At 44.6% G+C, this 14237-nt stretch overlaps 1 protein-coding gene across 7 annotated transcripts in view; it reads left to right on the top strand.

The window, feature by feature from the left end:
- Window positions 1-14237, top strand: part of LOC149466447 (E1A-binding protein p400-like) — a 223006-nt gene that overhangs the window by 60341 nt on the left and 148428 nt on the right. For 6 of the 7 annotated variants that reach the window (XM_089672447.1, XM_089672452.1, XM_089672451.1 and 3 more), the window contains 6 exons: window positions 1012-1119; window positions 1307-1701; window positions 3573-3857; window positions 8950-9135; window positions 11532-11672; window positions 11779-11857. In XM_089672447.1, coding sequence (XP_089528573.1) covers window positions 1012-1119; window positions 1307-1701; window positions 3573-3857; window positions 8950-9135; window positions 11532-11672; window positions 11779-11857 — 1194 coding nt within the window. The remainder of the gene's footprint in view (window positions 1-1011; window positions 1120-1306; window positions 1702-3572; window positions 3858-8949; window positions 9136-11531; window positions 11673-11778; window positions 11858-14237) is intronic. The other variant, XM_089672450.1, reaches the window with a different exon arrangement.

The raw sequence follows: 14237 nt of genomic DNA, 5'->3' as shown, positions 1-14237 counted from the left end.
GAGGTGATGGTGGAACCCTGTGGGCCCGTTCCACTACGAAGGTAGGGGGCATGTTGGTTAGGCCAAAGAGGGTTGTCATCAGGCGTTCATCAAATTCACCCGGTTTCGCCCCTTTTGCCCTCTCAGGGAGGCTCAAGATGCGAATGTTATTTTGTATAAGCCTATTTTCAGTATCAATGGCTCATTCTTGAAGCGCCTTAACCTGGATCTGTAGGGCCCTCAGCTCGTGTGAATTGGAACGGACCATGTCCTCCACCGTAGTGACACGACCCTCCACCTCCGAGACGCGGGACCGAAATCCATCAAGATCATGGTGGATAAGGCTGATGTCCTTTGCAGGAAGTCAATTTTTTCTGTCAGTGTCTCCTTACAGGTGGTGATCGCAGCCAGGATGTCAGTATCGCAAGGGGATGCCTTGTCCGCAGGTGTCTGAGTGCTGGCTGACATGGTGCAGGGAGCCGGCCTTGTGGCTAAGATGGCCGTCGATGAGGGAGAGGGGTGGGATAGAGTTGGCCCGCCACAGGAGTAGCGGGGTTTACCGGGTGCCATCAGGGGACCAAGGGGTGCAGGAGAGGCATGCCGAGCCATGGATCCCCTTGAAAAGTGCCAAAAGCCAGGCAGGAGATTGGCGGATGAAAGACCGGATCAGAGCTCCAGCAGCACACGTCTGAGCACGATCACATTCTGGCTACGCCCCTCATTTTTTATTTTTAATAAATTGCAAAGATTTCAAAACAAACTTCTTTCACATTGTCATTATGGTGTATTGTTTGTAGAATGTTGAGGAAAAAAATGAATTTAATCCATTTTGGAATAAGGCTGTAACATAACAAAACGTGGCAAACGTTAAGCGCCGTGACTACTTTCTGGATGCACTGTAAATATAGTGGTGAGGCTTACAAAGAAAAGGTATCCTTGAAAACTCATAGATAAAGCTCTGGCTTCCCATGTAAACTGACAATATGAAACAATTTCTGCTTGTTCTAAGAGAAATCTTTTTAATCTCAACAGACCCAAGCAAGAGACCACGCCTTGATGTGCCACGACATGGCATGGTTTTCCAGCATGCAGGGGTGACATCTGGGGTACCTCTGCAACAACTTATGCCCACCGCACAAGGTATTATCGCTAGTTTTTGACTAAGTGTACAGGTAAAGATCATGACATCTTATTTAGGTTTGTATTGATCCATTTGTGAGTGAGTGGAGTGAGTGGAATGTTCAGGTGCACATGCCTTAGGGGGAACTCATACTAATGATTTTAATATGTTGCTGTGATACCTGAAAATGTATATGTTTGTTTCCAGGGGGAATGCCTCCTACTCCTCAGACTGTGCAGCTGACGGGACAGAAGCAAAGCCAACAGCAATATGATCCCTCCAAGGGACCCCCAGTGCAAAATGCTGCCAGCCTTCATACTCCCCCTCCCCAGTTGCCTGGCAGAGTGCAGGCCTCCAATATTCCCATTTCTTCTCTACCCACTGCCTTGCATTTGGCACAGCAACAGCAGCAACAACTCACAGAAGGTCAAATTCAGCCACAAATCCAGGTGCAGGTCAAAGCTCAAGCAGCAGGTGTCCCTATTCAATCATCGCCACAGAATCAGCTGCCAGCCCAGATCTCACAGACTCTCCAGACAGCATTTCATGCACAGATGCCCACAATGGCTGCAAATCAACCACAAGGCACAGTTCAACAACAGGTACAGAAAGATCTGTTGTGGCTTTAATAAATGTTTTATTGAAACACATTTTGCCTGCCCCGATAGTAACTCCAGCCAAAACCTTTTTGACTAGTTTTGAAAGAATGGGGAAGGGTTAGAAACTTTCTTCTAATTGTAAGTGTTCACCACAACAGTGAGCAGAATCTTTCTAACACAAATTATAATTAACCCCTTTTTGTAAGAAGTTTGCGGAAAGGCTAGAACTTGCAGGTTTGTGTTGCTGCTTGTGCTCATGTTAATTAGTGACCCCTCATTTTTTTCTAATTCTATATTTTACATTTTTTGCACAAGGATATGGGTGTGGTTACAACATGCCGATCAGCGTCTCTTACATAAGACGTATAGTACAGAAATCAATAGAGAATATGTGCTTCAGATTTCATGTCTGAGGTTTACGACCACTTTAAGGCTCCATGCACACCAGGCGTTTTAATAACTCTGGTAACGTTAGCTGTGTAAAGTCACGTTAAAAACGTGAGTTTTTCAGCGGTTTTTAGGGCTTAGCTAAAAGTTAGAGTTTAGCGGCGTTTTGCCCCGTTTTTTCGCGTTTACATTTTTTTCGCTGAAAATAAGTCCAGTTTGCCACGTTTTATCGCGTCTTGCCACGTTTTTCCAGCCAAGAAATGCCCCTGCCAAAAAACGCTGATTACAGTCTATGTGTGCATGGACACATAGGATAACATGCTGGGGAGTTTACTGGCTGTAGAAAAAACCCTCAAAAGCCAAAAACAGCCGCTGTAAAAATGTCCAGTGTGCATGAGGACTAAAGGAGATGCATCAAGAACAGTTCTGCAGGCAGGATAATCAGGTATCTTTTTTTAAGTGCAGAAGGGCTAACAGACTGGGTAATATTAATCTTATTGGAGCCTTTATACCATATTGGGGGGAAATTCCTAAATGCACCAAATTTCTAAATGTGCCACATTTACATTGTGTTGCACTGAATGCGCCAAAATCGGTTGTGTCGCATTCAAAGTGGCAAATTCAAAATAAAATACTGACAGTTTGTATCTTACAAAAGTGGAGCTAATTAAGACCAACTTTCTTTTGGCATACAGAGATACACTGGCCCTGGCAGATTTTGCCAAAGTGTCTTGTGCATTCTAAAAGTGGTGCAGCATGAGCCAAATTCACGTACAAGTTCTAGAAAGGGAAATTAATTTTTCTTAACGTGTAGAACGCATGCGAGACACGTTTGCAAAATCTGTCTGTGCCGGTCTTCATGAGTTCCAGGGATTACGTTTTGTACTTTGTCAGTAGTTCTGCTTCAGTTAATTGCATGTGTTAGATGCTTGAGGGTGTCATTAAGAATTAATGGTATCTCCGTGCCTCTGTTAAAGGGCAGTGTGTTTCTGGGCATGTCAGAAAACATGTGATTTTGCATTTGTTGGTGAACACGCACATATTATGAACATAGCCTTATAATGGGTATACACGGGCCGAAAATGGTTGGTTTGACAGGAACTGACTTTCAGCCCTTGTATACAGCTCATCGTCCGACAGAAGCCGATCTCACAACCAGATTCTGTTGAACGAGCATGTTTAAAAAACAGCTTCTGATCAGTTATTGCTGTGAGTGCTAATCACTGTGTTCTGGCGTTGGGTTTGTGAGCAGTCCCCCTGTCAGAACACAACAGCTCAGCGGGGAGATTGCTGCACTAACCTCGGATGTGTTAGTACGGCGATCTATACTTTTTTTTTTTTGTTCAGCCAGCTGGGTTAAACGGAAAAAAACAACCAGGCTTTAGGGGCCATGTAAATCTGCTTAAAAATATTTCTATTTTTATTCATTACCAATTTCTGTGAAGTTATTTGTAAATTCAGTGGTGGACATTTTCATTCTCTACTAGACTGTCACCGTGATGAGGCCAACCACAGAGTCTCCACAGCAAAAACTTACTAGCAACTCTCAGCCCTCATCTTTTGTGGCCCCAGCAGCCATCACTACTGGTAGTTCTGTTGCATCTTTCTCTCTGCCAACAAACAGAACGAATCAAACTGCGAACAAAGCTGTATCCTCCACATTTCCCAAAGCTTCAGGATCTGCGTTAGCAGCAACTGTCAAAGTGCAAACCTCGTCACAGAGCATTACTGGAGTATTTCCAGAAAACACTCAAGACAAGTCAGCGGAACAGGTAAAATTGTTATATCTGTTATTGTACCTGAACCCTGGAGTGAAAGTTACACTATTTGAAAGCTTTGTTAGTGATTTGTGCCTTTTGAATGGATTTAGTAAAAGGTTAACACAAGTGCACTAATTATGAAATGTCATTGCTTTTGGATATCACTTGATAAAGTAGCTATTTCCAGGATTTATGCAGAGTGCAAAAATATATGTCAGTCAATCAGAATTAATAGTTACTTGATATTACTTAAAGTTCATCTGCCTCTGCAGGTAAGGGGTCTGTATATAAAAACAAACTGTGCAGCTTTGGCCAGTGTTGGATAATGCCATTGCTATAGTTGTAGGCCATTTATAAAGCCTGACCAGAAAACTCCCAGAGATCCCATTATCCCATCCTGCTAGGATGTTGCTAAGGGACTCCTAAATTCTACTGTTCACCTCCACTATCACAGGAGCGGGATCATAAATGCTGAGCTCAGAGCAACTGCATCAGGGAAGAGAAGGTGCCTGTGAGGGGGTTTGAATCAGACACAGACCTCACTCCTGTGATGGCGAGGTAAATAGTGAGAGCTTGGAGTCTTTTAGCAATGTCCTAGCAGCAAGGCAGGAGGTTATGATGTGATATCTGGGAGTAGGAGGTACATAAATGGCCTACACCTATAGCAAGGGCATTATTCAACTATGGTCAAAGCTGCACAGTTTGGTTTTATCTACAGGCGCCCTTTACCTGCATAGTAAGTTTCTGGGTAAAGATGAACTGTGTCTTTAAACAGAACACTCTGGTTGATGTAATTTTCTATCATTGCTCTTTGTCTGTATCATTTCATTAGGTCTGAAGGTCTTATAGACGGAGCTTTGGTGTGCTTAGTCTCTGGCTTGGATAGTCCAACAGGGATATCACCCTATCCAAATTCTTCTTCTGCTCCTGTCCAAGTGGAAGTTTTTGGTATTATCCTCCCTTCCCCTCCATGCACTCCATTACTTCCTAATGTCATTAACATACAGTGGGGCAAAAAAGTATTTAGCCAGCCACCAATTGTGAAAGTTCTCCCACTTAAAAAGATGAGGTAGACCTCAACTATGAGAGACAAAATGAGAAAAAAAATCCAGACAATCACATTGGCTGATTTGGTAAGAATTTATTTGCAAATTATGGTGGAAAACAAGTATTTGGTCAATATCAAAAGTTCATCTCAATACTTTGTTATATATCCTTTGTTGGCCGTGACAGAGGTCAAATGTTTCCTGTACGTCTTCACAAGGTTGGCACACACTATTGCTGGTATGTTGGCCCATGCCTCCATGCAGATCTCCTCTAGAGCAGTGATGTTTTGGGGCTGTCGCTGGGCAACACGGACTTTCAACTCCCTCCAAAGGTTTTCTATGGGGTTGAGATCTGGAGACTGGCTAGGCCACTCCAGGACCTTGCAATGCTTCTTACGAAGCCACTCCTTCGTTGCCCGGGCGGTATGTTTGGGATCATTGTCATGTTGGAAGACCCAGCCACGTTTCATCTTCAATGCCCTTGCTGATGGAAGGAGGTTTGCACTCAAAATCTCACGATACATGGCCCCATTCATTCTGTCCTGTACATGGATCAGTCATCCTGGTCCCTTTGTGGAGAAACAGCCCCAAAGCATGATGTTGCCACCCCCATGCTTCACAGTAGGTATGGCGTTCTTTGGATGCAACTCAGCATTCTCTCTCCTCCAAACACGATGAGTTGTGTTTCTACCAAACAGTTCTATTTTGGTTGAATCTGACCATATGACATTCTCCCAATCCTCTTCTGGGTCATCCAAATGCTCTCTAGCAAACTTCAGACGGGCCCGGACATGTACTGGCTTAAGCAGGGGGACACGTCTGGCACTGCAGGATCTGAGTCCCTGGCGGCGTAGTGTGTTACTGATGGTAGCCTTTGTTACGTTGGTCCCAACTCTCTGCAGGTCCCCCCGTGTGGTCCTGGGATTTTTGCTCACCGTTCTTGTGATCATTTTGACCCCACGGGGTGAGAACTTGCGTGGAGCTCGAGGGAGATTATCAGTGGTCTTGTATGTCTTCCATTTTCTAATTATTGCTCCCACAGTTGATTTGTTCACACCAAGCTGCTTGCTAATTGCATATTCAGTCTTCCCAGCCTGGTGCAGGTCTACAATTTTGTTTCTGGTGTCCTTTGACAGCTCTTTGGTCTTCACCATAGTGGAGTTTGGAGTGTGACTGTTTGAGGTTGTGGACAGGTGTCTTTTATACTGATAACAAGTTCAAACAGGTACCATTGATACAGGTAATGAGTGCAGGACAGAGGAGCCTCTTAAAGAAGAAGGTACAGGTCTGTGAGAGCCAGAAATCTTGCTTGTTTGTAGGTGACCAAATACTTATTTTCCACCATAATTTGCAAATACATTCTTTCCAAATCAGCCAATGTGATTGTCTGGATTTTTTTTTCTCATTTTGTCTCTCATAGTTGAGGTCTACCTATGATGCCAATTACAGGCCTCTCTCATCTTTTTAAGTGGGAGAACTTGCACAATTGGTGGCTGACTAAATACTTTTTTGCCCCACTGTATATACAACAAATGGAACAGATAGAGTGACAACCTATAATAATGGCTATAGTATATGTGTGAACTCTGCAATTCAAGCACAAATATCCCACCAGTAGAGTCCCAGCGAGAAATAACAAATTGTCAGGTGATTTTACAATGCCTTGAAAAAGTATTCATACCCCTTGAAAGTTTCCACATTTTGTCATGTTACAACAAAAAATGTAAATGTATTTTATTGGGATTTTAAGTGATAGACCAACACAAAGTGATACATTGTGAATTGTGAATTGGAAGGAAAATGATAAATGGTTTTCCAAATTTTTTACAAATAAATATCTGAAAAGTGTGGTGGGCATTTGTATTCAGCCCCCCGAGTCAATACTTTGTAGAACTACCTTTCCTTTTGGGTATGTCTCTATCAGCTTTGCACATCTAGAAAGTGAAATGTTTGCCCTTTCTTCTTTGCAAAATAGCTTTAGCTCTGCCAGATTGGATGGAGAGCGTCTGTGAACAGCAATTTTCATGTCTTGCTACAGATTCTCAATTGGATTTAGGTCTGGACTTTGAGTGGGCCATTCTAACACATGAATATGCTTTGATCTAAACCATTCAATTGTAGCTCTGGCTGTATGTTTAGGGTCGTTGTCCTGCTGGAAGGTGAACCTCCGCCCCAGTCTCAAGTCTTATGCAGACTATAACAGGTTTTCTTCTAAGATTGCCCTGTATTTGGCTCCATCCATCTTCCCATCAACTCTGACCAGCTTCCTTGTCCCTGCTGAAGAACAGCATCCCCACAACATGATTCTGCCACCACCATGCTTTACAGTAGGGATAATGTGTTCAGGGTGATGTGCAGTAATAGTTTTCCGCCACACATAGCGTTTTTCTTATAGGCCAAAAAGTTCAGTTTTGGTCTCATCTGACCAGAGAGCACCTTCTTCCACATGTTTGCTGTGATTCCCCCCCCCCCCCCCCATATCTTCTTGCAAATTTCAAAAGGGACTTTTTATGGCTTTTTTTCAACAGTGGCTTTCTTCTTGCCACTCTTCCATAAAGGCCAGATATGTGAAGTGCACGGCTAATAGTTATCCTGTGCACAGATTCTCCCACCTGAGCTGTGAACCTCTGCAGCTCCTCTAGAGTTACCATAGGCCTCTTGGCTGCTTTTCTGATTAATGCTCTCCTTGCCCAGCCTGTCTACCTGTTGGTAGCTTTGCAGTTGTGCCATACTCTTTCCATTTCGGATGATGGATTGAACAGTGCTCCATGAGATGTTCAAAGCTTGGGAAATTTTTTTACAACTTAAGCCTGCTTTAAACTTTTCCATAACTTTATCCCTGCCCTGTCTAGTGTGTTCCTGGGCCTTAATGATGCTGTTTGTTCACTAATGTTCTCTAACAAACCTCTGAGGGCTTCACAGAACTGCTGTATTTATACTGAGATTAAATTACACACAAGTGGACCCTATTTACAAATTAGATGACTTCTGAAGGCAATTGGTTCCACAAGATTTTAGTTAGGGGGATCAGAGTAAAGGAGGTTGAATACAAATGACCACAACACTTTTCAGATATTTGTAAAAAATTTGAAAACCATTTATCATTTTTCTTCCACTTCACAATTATGTGCCACTTTGTGTTGGTCTATCACATAAAATCCCAATAAAATACATTTACATTTTTGGTTGTAACATGACAAAATGTGGAAAGGGGTATTTTTTTCAAGGCACTGTACATTGGTATTGTTTAGACTAACTCTTTACTTTAACAATAAGGAAAGCTTTTGAGAGGTAGGAAGTTTTGGGCTCCCAGAGGATGCAAAATTCTAATTGGAAAAAGCTTCAGCTTTTCCTGATGTTTTTTACTCCCCCCTCACTCTTGTCACACATTCATATTGGCCTGTGGGGCAGCCCGTTATAGTGACAAGGCCTATAGGGGTGGAACCTTACAGCAAGCCTTAACATTTCACAGAAGTGTCAGAGCTTTACCTGATTAAAATGCATATGAGTGAGTCACTTTTGTGTGCCTACACTTCATACCTGTCAGCAGCTTTCAGTATTCTTAGCCCAAGTTCACACTGATGCGGTGCGGAATTCACACCGGTTTCTGTGCGATTTCCGCAGCTCATCATGATCGCACCCTGTTCATGTGAACCGCTGTGGGTGTGTATGTCAAGTTAACGACACCCCGAAATCAGTTTGCAAAACGCAGTGCGATGTGCAGAATCGGATTGCATGGGTGTGAATACCCACGCGATCCGATTCTGGTGTGGACAAAAAAAAGGGTCCTTCACTATTTTGGTACAGATGTATGGCTCAGATTGCACCGCACAGAAATCGCAAGTGATTTGCACAGGAATGCGGTGAGGTTCCTGTGCGAATCATATGCGATGTGCCGCACTGCATCAGTGTGAACCCGGGCTTAATTTGGCTCCTAATATTTTTGTCAGTATACTGAGGAACTTTGCAAAGAAAAGTTTATTCCTAAAAAAATAGGTTTATTCCTAAAAGAAAAAAAAAAGTTTTTTTCTTTATAGTATGTAATCTAAACCTTATAGGAAAACCTTGTTCATCAGCGCATTGCAGAACTTCGCAAAGAAGGTTTATGGTCATTACGGAAGCTTCCTAAACTGCAGGAGCCATCAAGGCCAAAATCTCATTGGGATTACCTACTAGAAGAGATGCAATGGATGGCTGCTGACTTTGTCCAAGAGAGAAGGTGGAAAATGGCTTGTGCAAAGAAGGTAAAGGCAAATGGCAAAATCGTTTATCTGTCTGTCTGTCTGTCTAAGTCAGTGGTTCTCAACCTTTCTAACGCCATGACCCCTTAATACAGTTCCTCATGTTGTGGTGACCCCCAACCATAAAATTATTTTTGTTGCTACTTCATAACTGTAATTTTGCAGTAGGAGGAATAGTGCCACGTCATTGGTGTCAGTGGGAGGAATAGTGCCCCATCATTGGTATCAGTGGGAGGAATAGTGCCCCGTCATTGGTGTCAGTGGGAGGAATAGTGCCCCCTTCATTGGTGTCAGTGGGAGGAATAGTGCCCCGTCATTGGTGTCAGTGGGAGGAATAGTGCCCCGTCATTGGTGTCAGTGGGAGGAATAGTGCCCCGTCATTGGTGTCAGTGGGAGGAATAGTGCCCCGTCATTGGTGTCAGTGGGAGGAATAGTGCCCCCTTCATTGGTGTCAGTGGGAGGACTAGTGCCCCATCATTGGTATCAGTTGGAGGAATAGTGCCCCGTCATTGGTATCAGTGGGAGGAATAGTGCCCCGTCATTGGTGTCAGTGGGAGGAATAGTGCCCCCTTCATTGGTGTCAGTGGGAGGAATAGTGCCCCGTCATTGGTGTCAGTGGGAGGAATAGTGCCCCGTCATTGGTGTCAGTGGGAGGAATAGTGCCCGTCATTGGTGTCAGTGGGAGGAATAGTGCCGCGTCATTGGTGTCAGTGGGAGGAATAGTGCCCCGTCATTGGTATCAGTGGTAGGAATAGTGCCCCGTCATTGGTGTCAGTGGGAGGAATAGTGCCTCGTCATTGGTGTCAGTGGGAGGAATAGTGCCCCATCATTAGTATCAGTGGGAGGAATAGTGCCTCATCATTGGTATCAGTGGGAGGAGGAATAGTGCCCCATCATTGGTATCAGTGGGAGGAGGAATAGTGCCCCATCATTGGTATCAGTGGGAGGAGGAATAGTGCCCCATCATTGGTATCAGTGGGAGGAGGAATAGTGCCCCATCATTTGTATCAGTGGGAGGAATAGTGCCCCATCATTGGTGTCAGTGTGAGGAATAGTGCCCCGTCATTGGTGTCAGTGGGAGGAATAGTGCCCCGTCATTGGTATCAGTGGGAGGAATAGTGCCTCGTCATTGGTATCAGTGGGAGGAATAGTGCCCCATCATAGGTGTCAGTGGGAGGAGGAATAGTGCCCCATCATAGGTGTCAGTGGGGGGAATAGTGCCCCATCATTGGTGTCAGTGGGGGGAAGAGTGCCCCATCATTGGTATCAGTGGGGGGAGGAATAGTGCCCCATCCTTGGTGTCAGTGGGGGGAGGAATAGTGCCCCATCCTTGGTGTCAGTGGGGGGAGGAATAGTGCCCCATCCTTGGTGTCAGTGGGGGGAGGAATAGTGCCCCATCATAGGTGTCAGTGGGGGGAATAGTGCCCCATCATTGGTGTCAGTGGGGGGAGGAATAGTGCCCCATCATTGGTGTCAGTGGGGGGAGGAATAGTGCCCCATCCTTGGTGTCAGTGGGGGGAGGAATAGTGCCCCATCCTTGGTGTCAGTGGGGGGAGGAATTGTGCTCCATCCTTGGTGTCAGTGGGGGGAGGAATTGTGCCCCATCGTTGGTGTCAGGGGGGGGAGGAATTGTGCCCCATCGTTGGTGTCAGTGGGGGGAGGAATTTTGCCCCATCGTTGGTGTCAGTGGGGGGAGGAATCGTGCCCCATCCTTGGTGTCAGTGGGGGAGGAATAGTGCCTCATTGTTGGTGTCAGTGGGGGGAGGAATAGTGCCCCATCGTTGGTGTCATTTGGGGGAGGAATCGTGCCTCATTGTTGGTGTCAGTGGGGGGAGGAATAGTGCCCCATCATTGGTATTAGTGACACCAATGATGGGGCACTATTCCCACTGACACCAGTGATACTTACCTTGCAGACCCCTGCTCCAGCCTGGGCTTGCTCGCTCCCTCCCTCTCCCATGGTACCGACACTTACCTGTCAGCTGTCTTCCTTCTCCGGCCGCTCTCCTCCTCTTCACTCGCTCGATCTTCGCGGTGCCGCTCGGCCCCTCCTCTCCAAGCTCCACCTCCTTGCCGGTGATTGGCCGCCTGTGTGCCTGAGCTACAGTGCCGGCGGCCAATCACAGGCGAGGATTGATCTCGAGGTGTGTCCAGATGACAGGGGCGGCATGTCATCCCGCCCACACCTGGAGACGGCGGTGGCGGCGAGGAGCGGTGTCTCGGTTCCTAAGACCATCAGAAATATGTGTTTTCCGATGGTCTTAGGCGACCCCTGTGGAAGCGTCGTTCGACCCCCAAAGGGGTCGCGACCCCCAGGTTGAGAACCGCTGGTCTAAGTATTGTGCTACAGATGTAACTACTTTTCAGGGTATTTAAAATTATACTTCACTATTCTATAGCTGGTCAGAACTGCTGCTCGCTATCATGAAGAAAAAAGAATGAATATTGAGAGAGCCAAAACAGAAGAAGAGAACAAGCTGAAACGCATTGCTGCTTCAATTGCCAGGGAAATTGAGTATTTCTGGTCTAATATTGAACAAGTAAGCAGTTTACTGTTACATATATTTACGTGAATGATAGCTTACAGTAAAGTTTTCATACATTGCAGAAGCATGTAATAAATGACTGTCACATTGTTTTTTGCAGGTTGTAGAAATTAAGTTACAAATGGAGTTTCGGGAAAAAAGAAGAAAAGCACTTAACTTAAATATGGACTCAATGAAAGGTGAGCTGGATGTTTACACTGTATTTTATTTTGCAATTGTGAGCTGTTGTTGGTGCAAACAGAACTCTAAAGAAAATGTCTTTCAATTCCTTGTCCATGGACTGCACACAGATAACAAACTTGAGCTTTCTGGTTTGTTAGCTGCTATACCATTGTTTGCCTTGATATTGAAGTAGGAACTTACAAATTGTTGGTATTGCCTGTGTGTGGATTGACCAAGTTGAATTTTTGCTGATGATAGTTTTTTGTTGCCCTCCGTGAAGGCTGGAAATAGGAGTGTCTGCTCAGTGCATCAATATGCACTCTCAGACAACACCAACATGCATATTTATGCACTAGTTATAAAGCAATCTTTAATCAGATTAATCATAAACACATATATGGCTGCTGTAGTACATTATTGACAAGTTAGAAATATAGTTTGCTTTGAGTAGTTGATGAATTTCCTGAAGTGCTCTGCATGTTTGCTGCAGAACAGTAGCCTGAGGAGGAATGAACTGTCTCATATTGCTTCAGACTCATTTTGAGTTTTAAGAGCCTACCCTTATTTTTAGTAAAATGCATGTTGTCTTCTTTTCCCTGGCTTTGGTACTTTCTAAGTTACTGCCCTGAAACAATCATGCAACAAGTGAAATCAGAACTTATAATGTGCATGCTTCTTCTGGCTCATTAATGCAGAAAGCATTGATGTCATATGATCTACTTTACAGTCAGGTAGCTAGCATTTACTAAAGGAGATCAGAAATTGCATTCTTCATACATATGCCTTGCATAACAGAGTTTCATTTGGTAGGCTGTCATTTAGATTAAATAATAAATAAGACAAAAAGGATCATTTGGTTTTTCCTAACTGAAATTACCACCATTGAAAGGTTTTCCCTAAACTGTGGTGAATCTGTCTATCACCCAAACCATGCCAGACTTACAAGTATGCAGGTTTATTTGTACACCATACCTGGCCAGTCTTGAGTTCAGACACAAAGGTGAGTAGGAGATTTTGATGGTCTTTATTCAGTATAACTGCAAGCATGCAACCAAAAAGTCATCTGTGCTTCACAAGAAGAAGCACACTGACATCATGTGATGTAGTTCTGTCTTAATCTACTTCATGTGGCCCACTTCCATTTGCAGCCATCATTTGATAGTGACACAGTCAAATTTGTATTTTCTCACATGGCTTATTAAAGCTCTTTTGGCTAAACTTCTCCTGAGGATCACAGGAGTGCAGTTTGCTCTGCACTCCTGTGACCCGTTGTCAGCTGGTCCAGGCTGGGGAAAGATCCTGACTTCAAAGTCGGGATCCACCCCAGAGTCTGGAGCAGCACGTGGCTCAGCGATGTGCTAGCCGCTCCCTCCCCCTCCATAGCCCAACGTGCCAATGAGTGCTTGGGGGGGGGGGGTGCAGAGCAGATAGCGGTGACAGCATTGGCAGCACCTAGGTAAGTATAAATGGGGGTGAAAAACAGCTCTACTTCTTTTAGCTGATTTTTTGTGTCTGTCACCTGTTTCATTCTAGACACCTCTTTAGCTTTATATCCAGTCATAAGTAGAAGTTACCCTTAACAAGCTGATAAATCTCTTTCTCAAATCATTCTTCAGGACAGTATCTAGAGAGATGGCTCTGTCTCCTGCACGAAACAGAAGATCAGAAAAAAAATCCTTCGTATTTTGTTTTTTTTTCCCAGTGGTTCCTAAGATTCTCGGTCACTGGGTTCTAGCTAACCCTCGGCAGTGGGGCACAAGAGAGGGTATTTGGCAAGGATCTTCTATTATACCTCTCTTTCCTTATGACCCTTTTTTCAGACCCAATGCCTAGGGCAGCACTCCTTTACTGTGTGTGACCATGTTGGGCCTTCTGAACCTTATAGACTGTCTAGTGTCTCCCTGGTTTCTATATTGTACAGGCTATACTTTGGTGGAAGGTCCATTCAGTGGGGATAGTACCACTATTTGGCAGGATACTTGTGGTATGGGAACTTCCCAGACCATGGGCTCCCCAGGGATGCACTTTTGCAGCAGTTGTTTTTTTCCTTACGGGGAAGACTCTCTACTTCCTTCCACCTAATATTCTGTTTTTGATTTGCCCCGTATTACCACTGGGGTTGGAGTATAGGAGGGCTGTTGACTGTCTCCCCTTACCATCTTGAAGGCCAGATCTCAGGGCAGAGAGATTAAGGGAGAACAAAATATGAAGATATGCGTCAATCCTGTTGGAACAAAATTGTGGGGTTAGAGACTTCCTCATTGTTTAGAGATTTGATGGGCACCTTAAGGCATGAAATCTTCAGGTTCCACAGCTTATCACATTGATACAAGCATCAACCAAGTTTCCACCCCAAAAGTCTCCAAACAAAGCCAAGATTGAGGTGGATTCTGACAA

This window comes from Staurois parvus, unplaced genomic scaffold, assembly GCF_062004578.1.
Source record: "Staurois parvus isolate SC_StPar_1 unplaced genomic scaffold, SC_StPar_1.0 ptg000129l, whole genome shotgun sequence".
In the NCBI taxonomy this organism is placed as follows: Eukaryota; Metazoa; Chordata; class Amphibia; order Anura; family Ranidae; genus Staurois; species Staurois parvus.
Note: the sequence above shows the minus strand (reverse complement) of the source record. Positions and strands in the feature narration are given on the sequence as shown.